The following is a 25,160-nucleotide window of genomic DNA, read 5'->3' as shown; positions in this document are numbered from 1 at the left end:
TTTTTTAAGTGAAATATGGTGTCTTATGCCAAAACTGACAGCACAGAATGAGCTAGCTAATGATATGTGTCTCTCACACACACACACACACACACACTGCAGAAGGTTCATCCGCCAGACTGCTTTGCCCTTGAGTTTAAAGGCCCGGCCCCATTCACTGAGGCTATTACCCATCTGTCCATTGAAAGGTCGTCAGGAAAGCTTTAGAAATATTCAGAGTTATAGTGGAATTTTTTGCCGTTGCATCTTTAATAAAGATGCACTGTAGTTTGCCGTGAATTGAAAAAAATGGTGGGGTCACTATGTTTTTCGTCTTTGCGCCATGCTCCCATTTCTTTTCTTTTTTATTATTATATAATATTGAAAATAGTACAAGTACTCTGATTGTTATCATGTATTCAGTGACAACGTATGGCAATTTATGGTTAGTATAATAAATGCTTTATTATTAACAGTTGGTTTTACTTGGTTAGCCAGGACTACACCAAAATAAAAATAAAAAAATCAAAGTATGTGAGTAGTTTGTGCCGTCCCATGAATATGATCATTACCACTGTTGTAAAGTGTTCTCTGTTGTTTGCGTTTCTCGTTTTCCTACAGAGGAGGAGTACAAACGTCTGAGTGAGGCCCTTGCTGATGAGGGCTCCTACACTGCAGTGGCCTTCAAATACAGCGCTGACTACTATGACCCCTCTCAGCCCACGGAGGAGGAGGATGCTAACAGGGAACGTGGTGAGAATTCACATCACACACAGACTTTGAAGAGTCGGTTAGTCACAGTCACATACTTTTTTGTTTTTCAGTCCATTGGATATAAATGAAAAACCAAATACAAGGCACAACTTTTAATGCGAGAGCTAACTCTGCGGAGGACAGGTACTGGCAGAATAATGCTTTCTAAATCAAACAAAGTCTCTCGTTTGTCCCACACCTACACTGTGGCACTAATGTGTTTCCTGTGGGCTTCCAGACATCATAAATGGACTTCTACAAAAAATAATCACACCATAGTGTGCATGAAATCCAGCGTTTCTCCCAGGATGGGGTTATAGCAGTGGAGGTGAAGATGCATTTGCAAATTTTTTTTTTTTGGTGTGCTTGCAAAGTGCTCCCTGCCAGGAGGTTTTTCTATATATCTGCCATCCAGAAAGGCACTTGCTGCCTATGTACATACAGTACATTTGTGCACAGTAATGAGCTTCATTATTGGCATGTACTCGGTGCTTGTTGTTATAAACTTTGTGCTGCTGTAATCAGTAGAGTCACAAAGTTTCTCCTCTCTCGTTAAAAAACAAAATCAGCAGTTGTCATATTGCAGCCGTGGTGTAATGCTGCTGTTAGGGCGCACATAGAGGAAATAATGAAATCTGGAGTCATTGACATATCCCTTGTGCCTGACACATTTCTTGTGGTGGGATCTGTGTCGTATCTAAGTTTCAGCTGCTTGATTTTTTCTCTCCTGGTTGTTTTTTTTTTTGCTGCTGCAGTCTTTCGTGGAGAACGCAGCAGCTCTGTCTAATCCAAGCAACCATCTGCAGATACACACCCTCCAGGGGTTTGCTGAAGTTGAATTTCTGCCTGTCGAGCACACATGGAACATATTTGAAATTTTATGATTAATTCAATATTACACAACAGTTTCACACTGTCAAGGTTTTTTCTTGACAGTAATAACAACCTCCTATTTGAGGACCTATTAATATTTTCCTAATTTTAGCCATGAGCTGAAGGAGGTACGACATTTAGACTGGTAATCATCACCTGTGTGCACCAGCATCAACTCTGGTTGTCACCCATCCATATCGGACTCTACACACACTCACTACTTGTACTTCTATTCTTGTTAGGACACACACTCACGTAACACTTTCCCTGATAAAGCTCGTTGGAGGTGTCTGAAAGTGAGAACCGGCTAAAAGGTCTTCACTCCGTAAGGTTTGAGTCAAACTGGCCCTCACAAAGATAGAAGTACAAGCACACAAACACTCCTGCAATGTTGAATATTTGATGTGGACATTGCTGGAAGCGCTTTGTCCCAGCCAGTGGCTTAACCGTTAAGCATGCTAGATACCTCTCCCTGGGGAGATTGTGGAACTGAGTCAAGTGTATGAATACATTCGCCAAAGCTCCCAAATACCAGTAGAATTCTTGTGAGAACTGAAGTCAGCAAGGTTCACCTCAAACTGGCCAATAACATATATTCATTTCAATTGAAAGCCTGCTGCATTTTCTTTGATTTTTTTTTTTGTGTTGTTGTGTTTTTCCTCTTCCCTGCCTAAAAAGACTTTGACATTATCACAAATACAAATTCATGAAAAAGTTAAAAACCAAACAAACTCAACCACAAAAATGCAAGTGATAGCGACAAAAAGAGTTTTAGGGTTGATGGACGTGATCACAATATAAATCAAACGATTTCCACTATTATTTCCTCCGGAGTAAAAGCCACACAAGACTAAGTTGATTTGAGTTTGATATGTTATCTTCTCTCTCTCTCCAAACCTCCCTGAAAACCTTTCATAATAATTGCTACTCAGTTACTTCATTATATCCTGAATGATTTCTTGAATTTATTAAAATCTTACACCTAATCACACACCTAATTTGCACATATCTTTACCTATTCGACATCGGCCCTATATTCTTGTCCACCTGTGTGGATTGGAGCTGCCTTGTGGCCATGTTTTGGCTTTGCATTGAGAGACAGTTTGTTACTCGTTCACAGGATAAATGGAATGGATGCTGGACTGTCTTTAACTAGCGAGATTACATGTGGTGGTTTAGTTGTTATAAAAGTGGTACTTTTATAATAACTCAGGTTAACACAATATACATTTTCAAAAATAATGAGCAGCCATGATACTGCTGCTATTATATAACCGAAGTAATGATTAGGATTAATATTCCAGCCATTTTATGATGACTAAATTGGAATGGAGTTTTGGCATACGATATTATGAACTCATGGATGCTGGGTAGCTTTGAGGCTCCGACAAGTAGCTGATTCCATAATTGTAAGCATGGTATATTTTACATGACGATCCAAGTGAAAACTGTGAAATGTCTTGATGGCTTTTAGATGCTGGGTCCATAAATTAAGCGAAGTCGCTACAGTACAACATAAAAAATGTGAATTCTCCCTGACCTGTTTGCAGCGGAAGTTACAGGATGAAAAGTGTAGCGATGTATCTAGTGGAGAGAAAGGACTAGGTGCTTTAAAATCTTTTTGGAACTCACCTGACTGCTCAACTGGGTAAATATCCAACATGGTTTATCTCATCCTTTTTGTCCTAATATCTCGTCACATGTATAGAAGAGGCAGAGCAGGAGGAGAGCGAGGAACCGTTTGTTGCTCCCCCAGGGCTGGTTATCCCTCCCGATGTGGAACTGGTGAGTATTAAATATCTTGTTGGCTGTTTCCTCATATTACAGTTGGTTGACAACCTGAAAAACAGCCATATGCAGTTCAACACAAAAAGCCTTTCAGCGGCAAATAATAACTTTTTTTGTTACCGTTGGTGCTGAGGAAATATGAAATTCTGGTGCCAGTGACAATCTTCCATCTTCACTGTAGGCTGACAATATGGGGCCCTAACAGGATATCTTGAAATTGCTTGTTTTGTCCCGCCCAAAACAGTATAAAACTCAAAGACTTTCTGTTTATTATTATAGAAGATTCACAAAACTACCAAATATTCACATTTCACGAGATGGAACCATAGGAATTGTAGAATTTGTGCTTAAAAAAGAATGAAAAATGATAGAAAAATGCAGTTGAGTCACTCATACTGGATTATATTAACCTTTTAAGCATTTCCTATGTCAAATTGAATCTTTTCCCTTAAGAATAGAGGTGTAGGTCTTTAAATTGCATATATTTTTGTAATGTTAGTCCACCTCTACTACGACAAAGCACATTCAATGTGTTTGCCAGATAACGCTACATACAGAAATAACATCAGACGATGACAACAGGCAAGTAATAATGGACTGAATTATTAATAATGCATTGCTGTTGCCCTGTTCGGTTTGGTCTTGTTGTGTCAGAGGGTCCTTCCCTCTGGACCAGGTCAGTCCGCAACAAGAAGCCTCTACGACCCGTCTTCAGCTGCCACTTTCTTATGCATGAGAAGAAAGACAAGCTTTAATGTTGTCGTGGGCTGTGTGAATATTCAGTATACACCATGCTGGGTACAAAACAGTCAAAACAAAACCCATGTGCATACATAAAGAACATAATGTAGCTGTAGTACATGACTTGCATATAACATCAGTCTCGGCTCCCTAGATTTTGAAGGTATATCCTTTTTTTTTCTTTTTCTGAATACATTCTAGTGTAGTGTTTTGTTTTTTTTAAAGAATTTTTTTTAAATCAATTAAAACTGTGGCCGTAATGGCTATACGGTGTGCGGTGTTATGTTTCAAGGTTCTTTATAACTTAAAAAAAAAATGTTTGCTTTGATCTGTGGTGTGCCACAACCGTTGCCGAGTTACAGGTGTGAGGGAGGATGCTTTCTTTTTTGCGTATCACATAGACATGAAAGGAGTATCGCACACCCACTTTCTCCTCTAATGTCCAAGTTCTTAAAACGGAGTGAGAGGAGTCCTTGTATGTCGGGAAGTCCTTGACAGTTTGGATTGCAATAATGGCCTGTTAGGGTTGGACGCTGGCGTCTTCTTTTGGCCAGTGTCTTGAAGGGTAGTATTTATTATGACTCTCATCTCGCCAAGATATGTGAGTTCTTTCGGCAATTGCAGCACTTCTCTGTGCTCTCAAGGTAATGACAAGGATTAATCAGGGAAAGCACACAAGGGGAACAATAATGAATGAATAATGGACCATTTCTTGTTCCATTGATTTCCTCCCCATGTGTATTTTCAGAATTAATGTCATCACAATGAACATAAGAGTGCTTGGCATGAAAATACTTTAGAGACAAAAAAAGGACTCTATCCGTGGTATACGTTATTCATGACCTGTGCTATTCCATCTTCATGTTATGTACAGCAAATTGTTCACCTACCTCTGCAATCTTTTTTTTTTAAATTTTTGGTATATTAAAAGGAATTTATTCTTTCCAGGAACGAAGTATAAATAAGTCCTCTTTCCCTTTTTTTCGTAGCCAGCAACAATTAAGACCCATAATATCATCGAGAGGACGGCCAGCTTCGTGAGTCAGCAGGGGGCTCAGTTTGAGATCGTGCTGAAAGCTAAGCAGTCCGGTAACTCCCAGTTTGACTTTCTTCGTTTTGACCATTACCTGAACCCTTATTACAAACACATCCTGCGGGCCATGAAGGAAGGTCGATACACCCTCATCTCCGCCAACAAGCAAGAGCAGTCACAAGGTGAGTTATCGAGAGCGGTCACTGAATCCATAGCTGTAATGTACTCACACAGACGTTAAATCTGCAGAACAAAGAAGCGTCATGTTCTGCTACTAAAATTTTTAATCGATAATATATTAGCACAGAACATTTGGATACATTTACAGTTTGCGGTAATGATATTAATTCCTGTGTTCTTTTTTTGTGTGTTTGTGTTTGCCATCTTGCTGTAGACTCACAATCTGATGATTCAGATGACGATGGGGATGGCAACTACCTCCATCCTAGTCTGTTTGCCCCAAAGAAGTGCTCTCGCCTGGAGGAGCTGGTGAAGGTAATGTTAGCAGGACTTCTACCAGCTTGATAGAGTAGCTACGCAACAATAGGGTCACTGTCCTGTGAAAGCAGGATACCTTGAAAATGTCACATTTCAATGAGCTAAGACAATAGCCCAGTTTTTAACATATTTTTCAGTGTAGGAACTCGGTCTATTCCCCTTTTTTACAAATACATGCTTTTCTTTGCACAGTGAAAATAGGCCGCTCATCTAAAGGCGTCTTAACTGAAACCGGCTTTATTACATTCTCATCATTATAATGTTGTGTACTAATACTGCAATTCTTACTAGCGAGAGAACACTGCCTTTGAATTACATTTACATCTTGTTTGTTGTCCCCGTGTCCGTATTAACTATATTCCCTTTTCCGATGCTGGTATCTTCTGTTACAGTTTTTTTGTGTGTACTTTTCATGTTACCTGTGTCAGGACAGCCATTAGTCACTGCCTGAGCAGCACGAATGGACATTTTTAAGGAACGTAATGAGCTCCTTGTAATAGAAAACTGTCAAACAGTTGTCTTCCATCAAGAGTTCCTTTCCAAATCAGCCACTCTAATTTTCCTCTAAGGGCTCATATATAACATTTTATGGGGTAACTAAGGAAGATAACTGTGTTTAAGGATACTTGCAGGGTAATGCTTGCACTGCATTGAAGTACTTGCTAATGATTTCATGGCATCTGAGTTCATAGAGCTTTCAGTGTGTTGTTTATCTACTATAACTTTACTGCGAAACAGTTATGTATTCCAGGTTATGCCTGTAACAAGTCTTCAGTGACTTTTACTCAAACAAAATACAACATAATTGGGTTCAATGTATTATTGTTTTGCCAGCCTCTTAAAGTAATGGACCCGGACCATCCTCTGGCCGCACTTATACGAAAAGCCAAACAGGAAAGAAATGGCACTGCACTGCCTGCACCAGTGGCAGCAAAACCAGAGGAGGTGACAGACCCAGCTGCAACCAGTACACAAGCACACTACAAAGCTGACCGTGAGTATAGGGGTTTTGTTGGGGGTGTTGGGTGAAAACAAAAGATGACACAAGTGAAAAATATTAAGACCCTTTTAAAGTGATCATCACATGTTGGGTCTGGTCTATTTCATTTCGTTCCCGCTTTACTTTTTCCTTTCCTTCTGTTTTTCTGTCAGCCGAGTGGAGTTTTTCTCGTTTGTCTACCACTGAGCACATAAATGGTTTATTTGTTCTGCCACTGCTGGTTGTTGAACCCCACTTCTCACCACTTAATGCTGCCCACAGTCTATAATTGATCTCAGAGCATTTTTTTTCAAGTCTTTTCAGCAAAGTAATATTGAGCTTAGTGGCGTTCTGGGACTGACTGAAAACCTCCTGAATGGCTGGACGTCAACAAACCTATTGTGGGTTAGGTCAGACTTTAAAAGAGGGGCGTTGTCGGCTTCTGCAAAAACACCCGCAAAATGTAAACTTTGTTGTTTTAGTCTGTAGCTGTTACCTACAGTTTTCAGGTGATTTGTTGTAGAATTTTGATATGCCAGTTTTCCATTGGCATGTCTGATATTTGACTTTTTGGGGGGTTATCTTTGTTAATTTGGAAGTTATTCCAGACGCTTGACTTTTTATTTTTAAATTTTTTGTAGATTTCCCATAACATGTTATGTTGTCTTGTGTAACTGTCCCGATGTCAAAACATAAATCTGTCACTAAGATTAAAAATGTCCTTGTCTGAGAATATATAATATAATTAATGCATAATTATCAGTAATGGTTGGTGACTATTTCTCATTTCATTGGCTATTTGTTATTTTGTGGTAATGCATAGAAAACATATTGAAAAAAACTGCAATATTTGAATACTGATTTGGACGTCGGTTACTGTGGCAACAGTTAAAGCTTCCAAGCATTTGGTTTAAATCATGTAAATATATAATCGTTTAATTTAAGGGAAAGTTTTGTATCTTGCAATCATTACACATCACTCCTAATTGTCTTCCAACTGTATGCGTCATGTGATTATTTTGGTCCAATCATGATCATACCTGTGGTAAAAGGTTAGTTTAATTAGCTCAAGATTGATAACAACAAAACAACATTAAATTCTCTCAACAAAGTGTTACATAAAATGCAAAAGACACTTTTCTGTGAAGTACTGTGCATAAGTGATTTCTCATCTTTACTTAAAATCTCTCTGCTCTCTCAAATGCCCACAGTCATAAACCTTCAAATGTATAGGACATATAAATATCTATTCAAAATTGTATAGCAATTCTTTTGAAAGCTTACCATATCTAATCATTTCAGATATGATCAGGAGTGTGCCTGGATACACACAGATACAGTGTTTGCTGCTATCATGAACCTCATTGACTAATATAGATTGTGTTATTATGTGCTACTCTAGAAAATCATCATGCATATGACTAACACTGTTGAGGCTAATGAAGCACCTTGATCTTTCCCGTAGATGAAGTATATAACATTCAAATGAAATGTCATCCAATATGACATTGGATGATATCGTGGATCATTATCCCAGATGACATTTTTGAGGATGAATGGGGGAAGCAATATCACTTCCATTACATTAAAAGAAAAAAAAAATCAATGGCTGCCTCGTGTGCATGCTTTAATAAAGGCCATCTGCGTATCCATTCATGATAAGTCACATCCAGCCCCTACTCCACAACATTCACTGCACTGCTGCTTAAGTAATTGAACCGTATACGTGTTCATCCTCCCCTGAAACTGTTAGTTTAAATAAACCCATGGTCGCCGGACCACTGTTGACCCGTAAGGGTTTACTTGTCCATTACTGCAATGTATTCATCTCCGAGACAGCTGTGCAGAGTGTCCTCTGATCTGATCTTTGCCGCAGACATAACGCTGTTAATGTTAGTAAATTGGTCGTGGATGACCTGGCTGCTTAATGCGGTTGATAAGCGCTGTTGCCCAAAACGGGCTTTTATTTGTCCGTCCATGTAGCTATTCTTGGTTTGGAGCAATGGAGGAAGCCTTCTCTTTTGGTTTGAACGTTGTTGATGTTAATATATCGCTTGGGTAATAAGTTGCTCCATTGCCTCATTTGTACTGGATCGCCTCCCTTAGTTTAGAGTGTGCAATCAGTCCCTCTGACCATAATGGATGCTGGGCCAATATGCTAAAGAGCTGCTCCACAAACAACAGCTAACTTCAACATTAAAGTCTCTCTATGTAATATATCAGGGCGATCTATCTATCTGATCATCTCTCTTTAAATTCATTTTTGGTTTTTTTAACAATTTTCTTTTTGGCCTTCCTCTAACACATCTCAAGTCTTTATCTCAGCTGTGACACATGTCAGGTTTGTAAATGACAGGTTCTGCTTGGTTTTCCATTTTCCTGACTAGAGAAAATTGGATGTGTGATCAAAGTCAACCAGCTCAGTGACTAATGTGTTGATATCAGTTTCCTCTTTGACACTGACCATTTATTTTGTCCTTGTCCCCGTGCTGCCCCCTTCCTCCCCCCCTCTCTCTTCTCAGTAAGTGTTTTTTGTGTTATACAAACTCACTGATAAGGGAGATGACCCTCTTTTTGGTCATAAGTCACGTGTTGATTTATGTTAACTTCCTTCTGATTTAAATTAATTTATGTGGTGGACATTTGTAACATGGAAGCAAAGCTTTTCAGCGAATAGGACAGCACATACAATGATACATCCCAAACACAAACGCCTGAGAAACATAAGGTCTATCAGAATATTATAGTAAATAACCTCTACACCATTTTTTCAAATTGTCAGATTATTTGCCAGTGTATAGTAAGAATGTGTGAAAGAGAAAGAGCCTTTTGCCCGACACATCATTGCAGCGTATAAAATCCTTTAACAGGAACTTTTAGGTGTTTCCATCCTTCAGTGTATGTAAAGGACCCACATATAGCTCATTTATGTTTTCAATAAAGCGAAAAAACCTGAGTTTCACCTTTTGCACCTAGAAAATGGTTTTAAGTGTCAGATGACTTCTCCTTGACCTGTTAGATGGTCTTCACCACTGTTGACAATGAAAAGTTACTGTGGCAAGTTGTTATATATATATATAACAATATATTGCCCTTAAGGTCACCACAGAATAATGTAAAACAGATGGAATCATTCAGTGTAGTTTGTGTCCACATTTAAAAAGCAGACCTGTTCATCCGTAAACAAAGGGGAACCGTTTCACCTTTACATCTCAAGAAGCGATGCACAGCTGTGTATTCATCCATATATTCCACATGAAGTACTATAACAGTTTGTCCTTCCATTGCACAGTTGAAGTATTTATGAAAGGTATTCCATTTAATTTGTGTTTTTTTTCTTTCCCTCATTTGTTTTACATTAAATTCAGCAATGTACTATGGGTACTACATGCTTCCTGATGGAACATGCTGCATGGCACCGCCACCCCCAGGGGTAGATGCCAGCTCCTACTATAGTAGAATGCCCTCTGCTGCAGTGGCTGCTCCCCCTACTTCTTCTGCGGCTTTGCCTAATTCTGGGACAACACCCACCCCTCCTGAAAATATCACAATGGCACCACCAGCTACAACCCCCTCCCAGGTCACCAGCTCTGCTGCTCCTCCAGCTAGTGCACCCGAAACTAGGTAGGACATAACAGATAACACTGTTTAATACTGTTTTCTCCTTGATAGCCTCGTGGCATTTTCAAAATGTTAAATGCCACTTCTGTTGTGTTTTCTCTGTCCTTGTATTTACAAGGTATAGTGTATTAGGAATGATCACTTTAAATGAAATAATTATGTAGAGGAAGTGAACACAAGTAAGAAGTGTAACATCTTTAATTTCCCCTGAAAACAGTTCAAAAGAAGAAGCTCAAGTTTCCACACCGGCAGCAGCAGCGATCATTCCCCCTCCACCTGATACCCAGCCAGTCATAGACAAGCTGGCCGAATACGTTGCTAGGAATGGTCTAAAGTTTGAGGCCAGTGTCCGCGCCAAGAATGATCCACGGTAAGTGTTCTTGTCAGAAATAAATCTGTTGGTCACTTCAAGGCTCGGTTTTAGGCACTCAGTAACTTCCGCTTCAGACACTGAAGAATATCTGTCATCATCTTCTGGCTCATCTTCTATGAGTGCTTACAACTGATCCTATACAGTAATCTTATACTGTGTTCTTCCCTCTTTCCACTGTAGGTTTGACTTTCTGCAGTCTTGGAATCAGTACAACACCTATTACGAGTTTAAGAAGAATTACTTCTTGCAGAAGGAAGGAAAAAGCATGAAAGAGGTACTGTGTGCGTGTGTGCGTGCGCAAATTTTGCAGGAAAAGTCCTGTTCGCCTCTTACTCAGACAATCTCCTGCCGCGTGAAAGACAAAGTCCAGAAAATGTCCGGACGCGACATTCCAGACATTCCAGAGTACATGTCTCCAAACAGTTTCAGCAACTTGACATTTTTGTCCCCATTAAATGATAGCGAATTAAGTTTTGTAGAATAAACAAGCGTGTACAAAATCATCAGGAATTGGTTGTTGCACAAGTTAGTACTGCTGTGGGCACAAACATCAATAGGCGCAATACTCACTGTTCTCCCTCCTGTGTGTAATTTTGCAATTTGCAGCCAAAGGTTGTCTAAGCATTCACTGCTCTTACAGTCAACCTTGAAATTATGCCTTGGCCTTTCGAGCTAAAATTAAAGATATCCTGCTAAAAAATATTAAGATGGAGAAAGATAATGAGACAAGAAAGACATTAAATTGGAGAGTATTGCCAGTAGGTAGATCTAGCCCTCTTACTGGGTCAATACACTGCAGAGGGCAATAAACTGCAAAAAAATCCTCTGTCTTAACCAGTCATCCAGTCTCATTTTCCACCTCCGAGACTTGAAGTTCTACCGGTGAGGTGATTTCATCGTTCCCAGTACAGCCTCCCTTGTTCCAATAATTCTATACAATCAAGTGTTAACATCTTGAAACAGAGCTAAGTGCTGCAACCCTTTGAAAATTTGAATCTTTTAAATCGATCTGCAGATATTTTCCTTCGTCATTTCATCCGCCCAGCCTTGGCCAGTGCTGCAAAGCTTCATACCTACTATCCATCACTGTCTGTCCACCAGCATCAAAAGACATATTAGTGCTCTCTCACTGGCTCTTCTGATCTTGGGCTATGTCCCTAGTAGCACATGCTTTAGAGGCTGTGTGGTGTGTTGGTTAAACAGTAACTGTTGCTGACAAATTCCTTGTGGTTAGGTGAGGGATGATTGCTTCCAGAGAAACATTGCCTTTGGCCTCAAGGTCTCCTATAACGTCACAAAATGTTTTTTAGTAATTTTGGGGAGAGGCAATTTATGATTTGCTCGGTAAGTGGATGCTCTTGTGTTTCTCCTTTGGGGACAGTTAGGGGTTGGCTCAACACTGTTTTTTTTGGGACGGGGTAGACATGAGTATATACCCTAGAGAAACACTTGTTAAGTGAAAAGCATCTGAGGAGCAATGCATACTCTATCCGTACGTTGTATATACGCTACTCTATATACTGTACATACTGTACAGTATGCTATATTTGCCCAACCACAAACACATTTTTTTTAACTCATAATGAAAAGTCTCTAACTTGGTGTTTTCGCACCATTGCTTCATTAATAATAATAAAATTCATTGGAGAGCTGTGTGCAGCGCTCTTTGCCCTGCTCTCTGTCTCTCTCTCTTTCAAACACATAGGACGTCTGTCACAGTCAGTCCCGCGGCCGGTGTCTTTTTAAAACATCCATAAAGTTTTTACTGTCCCACACTCAGACGGGGGTGACAACAATACTCTGCCCGTGGCAAAACAATACCCCACTCTTGGCTATGGCGGTGCACAGGGTAATACTATATTTGTGATGTTAATAACAGACACCCACACAGACTAAGCTTTGAGTGATTAGAGGATTGGACAGGATTGCCAACTTCTTCAACTACATATCCCTTGGAAATGAGCCACTACAGCTAAACTTTGAGAATTTGCACAGAATTTGTAGAACAAGCAGAACAAGGACTAGAATTATTGACAGTTCCACAGTCTGACCAGAGAGAAGGGAAAAATCCTGTTTAAATTTAGATATGTGCTTGTTTTTTGAGACCGACTTGCAAAATATGAACTTAATTAATATCCAGTTATAATTTAAGTTAATTATCCAAAGGACAGGAGATATCATATATCATCTCTGTATTAGTAATAGATCTTACATCCTGCACAAAATGAAAGCAATTACGAGCTAAACTTTTTGAAAGTACAACCTGTTTTCCTGCAAAGGTCCCTTTAGAATATGATCTCAAGACTCCCTGAAGATAAATGGATTATGCATATTGTAGCACCAGGTATTCACCAGGTGTCCGACTTCTATAAAGGTTTTAGAATTGCCGTTAGTTTGTTATTAATCAACAGCATCCAAGGTCTTTATTGAGTATTGATTTGTGGTGGAGTCATACAGTGTTTGATCATGTAGATGATAATAGAAAATGTCTCCTGCATGGTTTAGGTGAATAACTTAATGTCACAACATCGTTCCAATTTGTTAAGTTGCAAATACATATTCTTATCAGTCCGCTTCCCAAGTGAAAATTTCACATTTTTTAACAAGATTATGCCAGGACTGTGGATCATGGGTGAAGTGTTTTTCAGCTTTGACAGTCGAGCTTTGGCGTTCGATCATCTATTATCTTTAGTGTTATAAGTTCATGGGCACCTACATCAAGCCGTCATCCCTCGCAGACAAGGGAATAATGGAATTTGAACAATAAAAAAGCTTGGAGAGTAGATAGATATATGCCTGATTCATATATTCATACTATACCTTCAGAAAGTATTTAAACACCTTCACCTTTTTCACATTTTGTTATGTTGCAGCCTCATGATAAAATCATTTAAATTCATTATTTCCCTCATTAATATACTCAGTACCCAATAATGACACATTTGGACACAACTATTCAGACACATTGAGATGATACCGCTCATCAACTTGATCATCTGTCATGTTTCTACAACTCAACTGGAGTCCACATTTGGTAAATTCAGTGGCTTGGACACGATTTGAGGTGACATTGCTGATAATGTATGTTGCTGCTAGGTCAAAGGAAATTCCTGCACAATCTCAGAGACCTCAGAGAGATCTCCAGAAGGCTTCAAAAATATTCTGCTCTGCTCTAGAGCACAATGGCCTCCATAATACTTAAAGGAAGAGCTTTGGAACAACCAGGACTCTTCTTAGAGCTTGGAAAAAAGGACAATGACCCTAATCACACAGCAAAGACAACAGCATAGCCATAGCCCTGACTTGATTGACTAATCGAAAATCTCTGGACAGACATGCTAATGGCCATCCACTGATCGTCCCCATCCAACCTCTCAGAGTTTGAGTGGATCTGCAGAAAAGACCATGCCCAGAAGACTCTTGGCTGTAATCACCACCAAATGTTCACCTATGTACCGCATAAAGGCTCTGAAAACTTATGAAGGGGTCTGAATCCTTTCTTAATGCACTTCTGTGTATATATGCACTTACATATATTCAAGGTTTGTTGAGTTTGCTCTGTAAGCGAGAATGGAAAAAGGGAGAGGTGAGTGGGAAAAAGTTTTTGCGAGGAGCAATTTGTCTTGTGACGAATCAAATCTGTTAGCTTGTCAGAGTGCAGAGGAGTGTGGCCCATTATGACACAGCCCAGGCTGCGCCAAAAAACTGCTGCTGTGCTTTTCTATCAAGAGGAACCTGCCTTGTGATTGTGATTTGTGCTGCGGGTAATGGGATGCAGATACCATTGGTCTTAGTCAGTGCTATTATTTATAGTTTCACAGTTAATGAAAGAAGTGACAAATGGGCTAAAATCAGTCAAAGCAGACAGCAGCGGGTTGTGCGGCTGCTGTTATGTGGAAGTAACACTAAAATCTTGTCATGCACTTTGCCTCAATGAAATTGTTTTCTAAAAATGAGCATTTTTCTTTAAAATGGTATAAATCATTGCAAGAATTGCCTCCTTCCTGTTTGGAGAGCTCTGCTAATAAGGTCTATAGATTGTCATTGATTTATGCTGATATGAAATGTTTAAAGAACCAGTATGTGTGCTTTAGTGGCATCTAGCTGTGAGTGGTAGATTGTCACAAACAGTCACAATCAAACAAAGACCCCTACCGCCTCACCCCGCGCTTTTCAAACCTATATTATTATCCATCTGTCAGTAGATTCCCCAATATCCTAAACAGTGGTCCTGTAGAGTTACACAAGTTCATAATTTTAAGTATCAAACACATACTTTGAACAATTTGTATTATGGTGTCCATTTGGAATCTAACAGACAACTTAATTCCAGCGCTGCCGCTGCTGCTGCAGCAATTACTTTGTTAGCAGTCAGCAACTCCCATATTGCTTTTGACAGTGCTTCTCTAGCTAAGTTGTGAGCTGAAGCCTCAAAAAAGAAACCCAAAAATAAATAATGAACCTACATGAAGTCAGATCCTAAGGCAGAGAGACGAGTTGACACATTTACAAAAGGAGTTTCTGGAAGAGAAATTGAATTTGGGCCACAGCGCTGTAAGCTCATGTAGGATGCACTGTATAGCTTTGCAGCTTTCATCCCCTGCTGCTGTCCTACTGTCCCTGATAGAGACAATTCGACAAAGTACAGTCTTGTATGTTTCCCCGGGTTTAGGAATTCCTTCTTTATTTTCAAATTCATTCAAATTTCGTAAACAAATCATAACAATTACTTTATTATTGAATTTACCGTTGAATCAATTCAACGTGTGTTGAAATGAAACAAAACAGACATCCTTTGCTCAACAATATATATAATATAATTCAGAAAAGTCAAGCACAGCTAGTGTAAAAGTATCCAAAATGTAGAGCTTGTCAAACATTTTGATTTGCCACGAGCAGTTCTCATTTTAAGTTCCTGCGATGTCTGACCATTAGTGTTGAGCAGCCATGGTAAGCAAAGCTCAAGTTCTGTAATGAAAATGCTGCACGTTCCCACTCAGAGTGTAGCATTATTACCTTGTGACACGTCCCATGCTATTAAATCACTATCACTGTCTGCATATTGCTGCTGAGGTCCTCCCAGAATGGTTTTGAGGGGAGTTTCCTCCTGCTGAGTGTCCTCAGAGCTTTGATTTGTGAGTTCTGTTTTTTTTTTAGGAGTTTTGTTCTCTGGGGCCTCTGTGTACAGTCTTTGACTGTTGAAAGCACTGTTCAGCTGCAGCAGAATGGTGGGGATCTGCCTTTGAAGCCTTCTTCAAGCATGATAAAATGAACCTCATGAGGTTATGTTTTGGGGTTGTTTTTTTCTCCAGTGGAATTGCCTTCATCACTGCTTCTCCCTCTCGTTCTATCAGAAGTTTATATTTGGGATAGCGGCTAAGAACACTTGGACCACAGGTATTAATCCAGAGGGTTTCTGTTATCTGGCCTGTGCACACAAGCCAGCTATAACCGCTCTGTGAAGACACTTTGTTGATGTGTGGACTCAAAGACCATTCGCTGGCATATCAGAAAACAAATTAAGATACTTGAAGCTATTAAAGCAACTAATTAGACTTACACTAACTGATTATACTTGTCAGCAAAAAGGAAGGCGAGTAAAAAGATAACCAAACAAGTAATCCTGATATGAATTCAGCCTTCAATGAAATAATGGGAATATTTACATGGTTCCTTATTTTAGAGTTATACTTATTTTTACAGAAGAGGAGCAGGCAGGTTCTACTTAATATTCACATAGATTTCATATTGTTTGCAGCCAAAAGTTGTTGTGTCTTGTTCATGTTCAATGTTCATCACAGAATGTAAAATTGTCATATAGTATAGCTTAGAAAAATTAGTGAGCGAAAAAAGATATTCTATACCTAAAATTTCATTTAAGAATGAAAAAGCAGTTAAACTGCAGTCTGTGTACTGCTATTTATTTCATTTTTCTTTTCATCAATTTTATGCCTCTGCGCAGTCGAGCCCGGAGGTATGTGTTTTGGGGATGTTGGGACATACATGCGTAAGGATTTCTGTCCGCCTGTCCCATTCTTGGCCATAACTCAAGAATTCATATTGGAAGCATGACAGACCGTTGTTCAGCGCCATAACGCAGGAACAGAAGGGGAGATTGTGACCATATTTCCTGCAACTTGACTGGTTGGTGGAGGTTTTCATTCCCAAGGCGATAATTCTAGTTCGAACAAAAAGTATGATATGTATATGCAGGGCCAGTTTTTGCTTAAATGTATCTTTTTAAGCTTATTTCTTCCCCTCATATTGGATTCAGAGACCAGTGACAGTCCACTGAGCAGCGTGTTTGTCCATTCAGGTGTAAGGGGGAGTTTATGTTTATGCGTGAGTGAGGGAGAGACCCGTCAGTCATGCGTTGCACAGCCAACCCTGAAATACATGGTCATAGAGACAGAATTTGATAATGATAAATAATAAATTCCACTGTTGGGTCTTTTTTTTCTAGCCTCTTTCTCTTTTGTTACCTGCTTTGCAGGAGCATTAGTTGAGTGTTCAATCTCATGAGATTGGCTCGACTCTAAAGAGTCCTCAGCTTTTGTTAAATCCTCTCCAGATCTTTCTTGTTCTGCTCATCACCACCACATGCCTCCACTACAGAAATGTAAAAGCGTTGTAGAATATACATTAGGCCGTAGCCAGAATTTTGTTCTCCACAGTTTGCTTTTAGTTCGTCTACAGCAACGTTTTCTGTTGCGCCACAGAGAGACATCTTTAGAAGTGTGAACCTTGACCATGGATAGCACCCTGTGGATGAGTAATTGCAATAATCAAATGTAACAGTTAGCTTTTTATTGGAAAGCAATGCAGAGGAGTAAGGAGAGGACTCATCAAAACATTTCAGATCTACCCAAGGTTTTTTTTTACTAACTTAAAGGCAGAAAGACGACCAGCATTTCTGCTGGTTTTAAAACGTTCCTAAAAAACAACTTTTTGCTTATTTCGCTGCTCTGCGTCTTTCCCGTAATAATGTAAAAAACCACACAATGTAAAAAATGAAGCCAGGCAGGTTTCCACAAAATCTCACCACCATCTGTCTCTTGTCAAAGTCCTACCTGTTTAATCACAATGTGGATTCATTGCAGGAAAATACAATTGCGTGGCGCCTACAAAAAAAGTTACAGGTTTGCTAGTTAGAAATTTTAACTTTTCTTTTCCTTTCTCTCTCTCTCTCTATTCACTTTTCTTTCATCCAGAGTGGGACAACAGACGATGGTGATAAGCTTGAGTCGGACAATTCAGACAAGGACATGCTGAGTAAAGGTAGGAATCCAATACACTCGGAAATACGGCTACTTTCACTTCCTCTTCAGCACATTCATTAAGTGAGAAATATGTGAATAGTACACGTGCGCATATTTACTCGTGTGTGTGTGTGTGTGTGTGTGTGTGTGTGTGTGTGTGTGTGTGTGTGTGTGTGTGTGTGTGTGTGTGTGTGTGTGTGTGTGTGTGTGTGTGTGTGTGTGTGTGTGTGTGTGTGTGTGTGTGTGTGTGTGTGTGTCATATTCTTATGCACAGCTGCCTCTGAGTCTGTTGGTATTTATGCTAGCAATTTCATTTTGTGATATCACGCTGGAAATGTCTATGCAAGAGATGAAAGAGTTTGCTTACTCACATCACTGGCTGGAGCCCATAAACATGCGCTGGTATGCAAATGAAGGCATGCGTTCACACAGACTATTTGGAAGCGACAGGTCACGGAACAGGCCTGGAAAACTGATAACTAGTTGGGGTATTGCACAAGTAAACTATATAGCCTTCCACAATAAGAATCAAAGTCCTATATTAGGGTTATTTTCATTGCGAAATGAGGCACGGTGTCTGCTCTTTCATCTCCACTGCAGCCAATACATTTGATTACAAAATAGAAATCAATGTCACACCATTGCTGCTTCAAATCTAATAGTTTTGTGGATAAATCTCTGTTGGGTCTGTCTGTCCAATTTTTGCTCTGTCTACATTGGATTCTGTATCTTGTCCAGCCTGATAGTTTTCCCATCTGTGTGTTTGTTTATTTCTAGTTTCGTAAACTCTATTTCACTGTTACATATTCAGCTCTTTTATTCCTTTTCCTTTATTCATTCTCCTGGTCTTTTTGAAAAAAACAAACAGTTGAACCTTCTGTCTTTCTGTTCCATTACAGCTTCCTTTGCCCCCATCTGTTTTGCCATCAGGGCAAAGGAGAATGATTTGCTACCTCTGGAGAAGAACAGAGTTCGACTGGACGACGACTCGGACGACGACAAGGTCAGATTTTTTTTCTCTATTCATGTAGTAGATCTAAGGATGATTTGGTATGGATATAAAACTGGTCCTTGATGCTTGTGGGTGGGTGTGGATCAGGGAATGAAAAGCGCTGGATATAGAACTGCAATGTAGAAGTTTATGAACCCGTTTGTGAATGAGTGACTGTGACAGTGTAAATTGCTTTGAGTGGTTGTTAAGACATGAAAAGCACTATATAAAGTCAATTTACAATTTTGAAAATGTATTTAAGTACCATTTGAAGTGAACAAATTATCATAAATATTTGATTACAGTTGCTGGAGGAGCAGGGACTGCAAGCCTTGATGGGTGGAGCTGAGATGATTGACAAGGAGCCTCCTCCAGTCAGTGCACCAGAAGAGAAGAGACCCACCCTCAGTTTGGAGGAGTTGGAGGCAAAACAAGGTAACATTATTACAAAAGAAAATAGATTTATATTAAGTTTAGAAATATTTTAAAAACCACAGCAGTGCTTTTGTAAATGTATGCAATCATTTCCGGATAATGTAAGGACTCCAAATAATGTAATAACAATCTTTGGGAGGTTTTTGGTATTATTGGGTTAACCTTATTTTTGCAGTCCAATAATGTAATAAATTCCCAATATTGTAATACCTTGGCCAATTTGTTTTACCATGCCACCAATGATGTTATAATTTCATTAATTTGACACTTTTTACTGCAGACAAATATTGGTTTATAATATCGGTTATCGGCCTCTTAGATTAGTAATAATCAATATCGGTATTGAACCTGAAAAAGCCATATTGGTCGAGCCCTAGGTTGTACCTTCAGACAATCATCTGCCTCAGGCTGTCTCATGATTGACAGATTGGTAATAAACTCCAGCATCTGTTAATGGTCATGACGGAGCCTATTTCTGTCCCAGCTGCTCACCTTTTCTCCCCTCAGCTCAACGGCTTTAATGTGGTTGGGCAAAATTGAATTGTGTGTCACAACCTCAGCAAATAAGTCACACCTACTGGCAGCTTTTACTTTCTGTGAGGGTTGGAAATGTAGGAGAAAAACAAGAGCATGAGAGAAGAGATGAATAAAGACCTGAGTCTGAATTATGCATTTTCACCATGGTATCCTGCGGTAAGAAACGAGTAGTGTAGTACAGTAAACTACATTCATCTATCTCTCGAATGGGGGTGTATTCTATCTATACTTGTCTCTCTTTTGTTTTGCCGTGGATCTATAATATTTCACGCTGGGTCTATTCAGTCTTTCCTAAGCTTTAGTAATACATCAGTGACTTTGCGCTAAAATAAAGTGTAAAAGTACAATCGTACATCCATATTCGTCCATGTCAAAATGCATACATGCACCGAGAACATGTGCTGCAAGAGTTTTACACTCTGCATCCTCTGATAAGGACTGTTAGCATTGTGTTGATATTATTGAAAAATAAAAAATAAATTACGGAAAGCTGCTGCATAAGATACGAAAAAAGCCACTTTATTTTCAAGGTTAGAGTCACTTCTCGAAGTTATTCATATATTCTTATGTATCACTGGCAATTAATTTGAAAACTAAGTTGTTGTTTTTTTACTGTTAGCTGGAAGCTACTGCACTTGAAGTTGATTCATTGCAATTTGTTAAACTTCAGCCCTCCAGATATGCAACCGCTTCCCCTCCACTTAAAAACAAAACAATGGACAGCAGCACCATCCTCCGCATGGCTCTTTGAATGATCACAAAACATTTCCACTTCTGTCAATCAAAAAAGGACAACTAGCAAATATGCCATCATAATTGTGAATATCAACTATCTATTTTACTTGACTCGTTAACCAGAAACATTAGCCTTCCGCTGTAAATCAAATGTGTAAAAACATCACTGTGTCTGTGAGCTGATTGGTGCTAATGACTCAGTGATTACGAGATGCATGTCCCTAAAAGCCTTCCCCTTCAAAGATAAAACATTTTTGGAATAATATTGTAAAATTTTGGTCTTGAATATTCAATTTTTGGGGTTGAATCTTTTAGAAAACTTCAGGCTTTTGTTTAAATTAACATCACCAGATTAACAAAGTGGATTAATTTGCCCTACAAGCAATCATCAAGTATTATATGTGTTGGTAATTGCGATTAATGCAACTGAAATTATCTTCAAGCTCAAAGTAGCTGTCTGTGAATTAAATGTACTGAATTGCATTTAAAACTGTCATGGTTTTGACCATCTTCAAAGAAAAACGAAAGAACCTCTTTTTGTGCCATTAAATCTCGAAACAATAACAGCTAAAAGAAAGTAATTTTATCAGAAATCTTCGATTTTTTTTTAAGTGCACTTAATAGTTATTGTTGTGCTGTGGATTTGAAAGGAGCCTCTCCAATGAGCAAATGAGCATGCTTCAAGAGCTTTTGCGACTATCTCAATGATCAAACTCTATTACTTACCAGACTGTACTCTGATGGAATAGCATGAGGTTGCTTGTCATACACATGACTGAGGCAACAGTACTCCAGTCAGTAGTTCACCCAAATACCCTAAAGACATTGCAGGCTTTATAAACACTGATTTCAGGGGTTTCATGAGGTCTAGAAGGAAAGAACTTATTGAGGAAAGAACTTATCCTGAAAATAAGGACAGAGAGACGGTCAAAATATGACAAATATGCTACTTTTAAGTAACACGGGGGGCTGACACATCCCATTTAGGTTCAATGGAACAGTCTTATAATGTAAAACGGTCTCTCTCTGACCTGAAGGATGGCCCGAGAAAAAGGCTGCGAAAGCTTAATAAATAGCCGACTGAATAGGCTTCGCTGTGTGGCAAAGTGGTTGTCAGTCAGTAGGCCTAACTTGATCAGATAGCAGGAGAATCAGTGGCAGACGGCAGGACACTAAGCTGTACTGATGGGCTGGAAACCCGCTACACACGCTTAATATACGGTTTCTAGTGAAAAGTACATGAATAGTTTAGGCTGCTAACTATCTCCAAATGGGTAAAAAATTATTTTTCTTTAAAAAAATGTGGAGATGATGTTAAATACATAAAACAATATAGATGATTTATTTTAATGTTATTATAAAATGTATTTAATTCATTGAAGCTTAAGAAAACTTAATTTTAATTTGCTGCATAATTATATTTTCTTTATCTGTCGGTTTTCTACTTATTGTCAGTGGCTTGATTGTGAAGTCTTAAGTTGTTGCAAAGATTTAAATCAGAGAAAAGCAGCAAGTGTTGCAATGGTAGTTATTCAGCACTTTTCCAATTAAAAGAAAATTCATATATTTGTTAAAATTATAAGGATCAGGATTGTCCTGCATGGTGAGTCATGTCAAATGTAAATACAGTATTTGGACTGGCCGGAGTTGTGTTGTAGTGTGTCACCATCTGTGCTACACAGGGATTCTGCTCCACTTGCGTATTGTTCACACTACTTAAATATAATTCGCCTTGGCATCAAGCCTATTTTTAACCCTGAAGCGATAACAGTAGCCCCAGTAGTTCTGCAAATTAAACAACTTGTTCTCCACAAGCATTTGCTTCATACGTCACCGTCTTGTCTCGTCTTCTCTGTCTTACTCATCCTATTGTTCTCTGCCTCATCTCCTTCCTGTGCTCCATCTATCCCCTAACCCATCTCCGTCGCTTCATATCCTTTTCTCATCTCTCAAAAAAATCTGTGCATATTTTCTACCCCCATTGTCATGGCGATGTCGCTCTCCTCACTTTCCCTCCTACTTTGCTTTTTCTGTATTGCATGAAATTATGAGACTTGCTCTGGCCGTATCGTTCAGAGCAGGAACTGTACCGCACACTGAAAGTCAGAAAAATGCCAGTCATCATCTTATTAAATGTGACAGTGAGAGTGAAAATTACTCTCATCATGATGTGCTGCTCATCTATCTCCGGGTCTCTGGGTGCATCTCTTTTCCATCTACTTACGCCATCTTCTCTTTTTAATTCTTCTCTTTGTTAAGATCATTTACTCATGACCAGATGAAAAGAAATTGCAACTACACTTCCTCTCCCTTTCTTTGTATTGTCAATCATTTTCTCCAACTTGATCACCATTTAGTAGCGGTATAAAATGTCTAGCAGTAAAAACAAAAAGGTGACAATGTCTAAAATTCGAATCACGCTCTCATCTCGTTGCCCTTAGCCAAACAGAAACTGGAGGATCGTCTAGCAGCTGCAGCCAGGGAGAAGCTGGCCCAGGCGTCGAAGGAGTCGAAAGAGAAACAGCTACAGGCTGAGAGGAAGAGGAAGGCAGCGCTCTTCCTGCAGACCCTCCGCAGCCCCTTGGCTGGAGAGCCTGAGGGCAAAAGAGCTGAGCTCGACTCAACTGCACAGCTCTCTGAGGTAGGCGATTGGTGGGTCAGTGTTTTGTCATTGTAAAGTTGAATTTGAAATATCGGTCCAACGTTGTGAGTGTTTCAGTCACTACTGTTAAACGGTTGAACAGTATGTTCTCTTGAGTATGGAACTGTAAAACTATGGCCCCTCATCATCAAAAGTCTCATGCTGTGGTACTTCGTGATCATCTAAAGTCAGGGGTCAAAAGGGTCACTTTAGCTGTTTTCAGACATGAACTCCAAGAAAATGTCTGTTTGCTGTTCACTTATGAAGAAAGCAACAGGATGTTGACTGAGTGCTCACAACAGCAGGAAAATTTCCGTAACATTCAGGCAGGGAGGGATGGCACCTAGGTAGAGCGGCCACTCATTCGCTGTGAGTCTTCTGGGGACTTTTTTTCTGTATTCTCACGTGTGCTCACTGACATTTTCTGGAAATTTTGCTAGCGACGCTGTCAAGAAAAGTTCGGGAAAATGTCCAGAGTGCCATTTTCGTTCTCACATACATCCCTTCCCAGTAAAAAATACTGTGTCTATGAGAAGTGCATTTCCAAAAGGTTAGACAATGCTGCCAATTCTAGTGAAAATGTCACTGTGTTATCTAGATTATAGAGAAGATAACTTGTGTGTATAGTGATTGTTTTTTTGCCAAGTTAACCTCATGCAGACCTGTTTTTTAATTCAATGTATGTTTGCGTTGCAATTTCCAGCTCCTCCATTCTGCATGTTGAAATGTCTTCAGGCAAGACACTGAAGACCAAAATGTGTGAATAGGAACTGTGATGTATATTGCTTTGAGGGGTTGTTAAGACTACAGAAGCACCGTTTAAATGCAGTCCATTTACCATGTACCATTTTTTTCTTGCTCTGGTTTCTCTTTTTAGCCTCTTTAGTTTTTGTTCCCAAGGTTCAATAAGTAGAAAATTGAATTTTCTACAGTTGGTTCAGTATCCCCCCTTCTAAAACACCTCGATTCACATGTCAGAGTAGGATTTTAAACATGTTGACACCAGATGGCATAGTGTTTCCTCTCTGCCCCCCACCCAATCCTGTTATGGTTTTCTTTATTGACATTGTATAGTACAGTGTGAATACTGGTAAACAGTACAGACATGAAAGTCTTGTGTATATACAGCCGATAAAGCACGTCACGTATTTTTTATTGAGCTGTTGAGCCGAGTCTGTGCTTAACTCAGTGGAAAGGTCAGATTTTCAGGTATAGTCAGCCATACTCCTCTGCTCTGACATCAGTGCCAGTCAGCCACTGCTTGAGGAAAGAGGTGACATTTGTTTGCTGAAGAAATTGATCACTGTTCAGCTGTTGGCAATGATTATGAAACATATTTTTCCTTGATCAATAGTTTTGTAAACAAGAAAGTCTGATCCAGAGATATAGGGCAGACTCGCACTCAGCATTTAAAATGCTAATTTTGTCGATGTAGGTTTGTTGTTTTGTTTCCGTGGGATGATTTTTATTTCATTAAGAATCAATGTGTCCATGTTCACGCTTGCATATTGCACAAAATGTAGATGCATGCATACATACATATACATGTGACATGTCATTATGAATTATTTCATTATGATTTGAAATTGTTAATTCTATTTAAGTAATTAAAATAATACTAAGACCATTTTGGCCAATATAATAATACTGTAAAGTGCTGAGGGAACACACTGGCGATGGAAAACTAATCGCCCAATGTGGCTCCTTATCAAGACTCCAACCAACCGAATCTCCAGTTCTCTGTTTTGGCCCCAGATATAATTCACGGTGTCTCCCATTTTAAAATTCTCCTTTGTGAAGTTTCATAGGATTACTGCAATTATGCAAAATGTTGAATGTCTGTCATATAATCACAAGCAAAAGAGGCAAGAATACTTTATAGTGTAAATAAGACTAGGCAATGGTCATTTGATGTGGAGATTGC

At 39.3% G+C, this 25,160-nt stretch overlaps 1 protein-coding gene and 1 long non-coding RNA gene across 5 annotated transcripts in view; one reads left to right on the top strand and one right to left on the bottom strand.

The window, feature by feature from the left end:
* Positions 1-25,160, top strand: part of LOC118284878 (splicing factor SWAP) — a 44,377-nt gene that overhangs the window by 3,511 nt on the left and 15,706 nt on the right. For all 4 annotated transcript variants that reach the window (XM_035608041.2, XM_035608042.2, XM_035608043.2 and 1 more), the window contains 12 exons: positions 601-732; positions 3,314-3,390; positions 5,124-5,349; positions 5,562-5,662; positions 6,500-6,659; positions 10,013-10,268; positions 10,483-10,635; positions 10,819-10,912; positions 17,850-17,916; positions 18,797-18,900; positions 19,194-19,323; positions 23,037-23,236. In XM_035608041.2, the coding sequence (XP_035463934.2) occupies positions 601-732; positions 3,314-3,390; positions 5,124-5,349; positions 5,562-5,662; positions 6,500-6,659; positions 10,013-10,268; positions 10,483-10,635; positions 10,819-10,912; positions 17,850-17,916; positions 18,797-18,900; positions 19,194-19,323; positions 23,037-23,236 (1,700 nt within the window). The remainder of the gene's footprint in view (positions 1-600; positions 733-3,313; positions 3,391-5,123; positions 5,350-5,561; positions 5,663-6,499; positions 6,660-10,012; positions 10,269-10,482; positions 10,636-10,818; positions 10,913-17,849; positions 17,917-18,796; positions 18,901-19,193; positions 19,324-23,036; positions 23,237-25,160) is intronic.
* Positions 739-4,431, bottom strand: LOC118284880. The gene is made up of 3 exons (XR_004784989.2): positions 3,514-4,431; positions 3,238-3,444; positions 739-1,578 (listed from the first exon to the last, which is right to left on the bottom strand). It is a non-coding gene; the product is annotated as an uncharacterized LOC118284880 (long non-coding RNA).

The sequence above is a fragment of the Scophthalmus maximus genome, chromosome 20 (assembly GCF_022379125.1).
Source record: "Scophthalmus maximus strain ysfricsl-2021 chromosome 20, ASM2237912v1, whole genome shotgun sequence".
Taxonomy (NCBI): domain Eukaryota; kingdom Metazoa; phylum Chordata; class Actinopteri; order Pleuronectiformes; family Scophthalmidae; genus Scophthalmus; species Scophthalmus maximus.
This window is presented reverse-complemented; position numbering and strand designations above follow the sequence as displayed.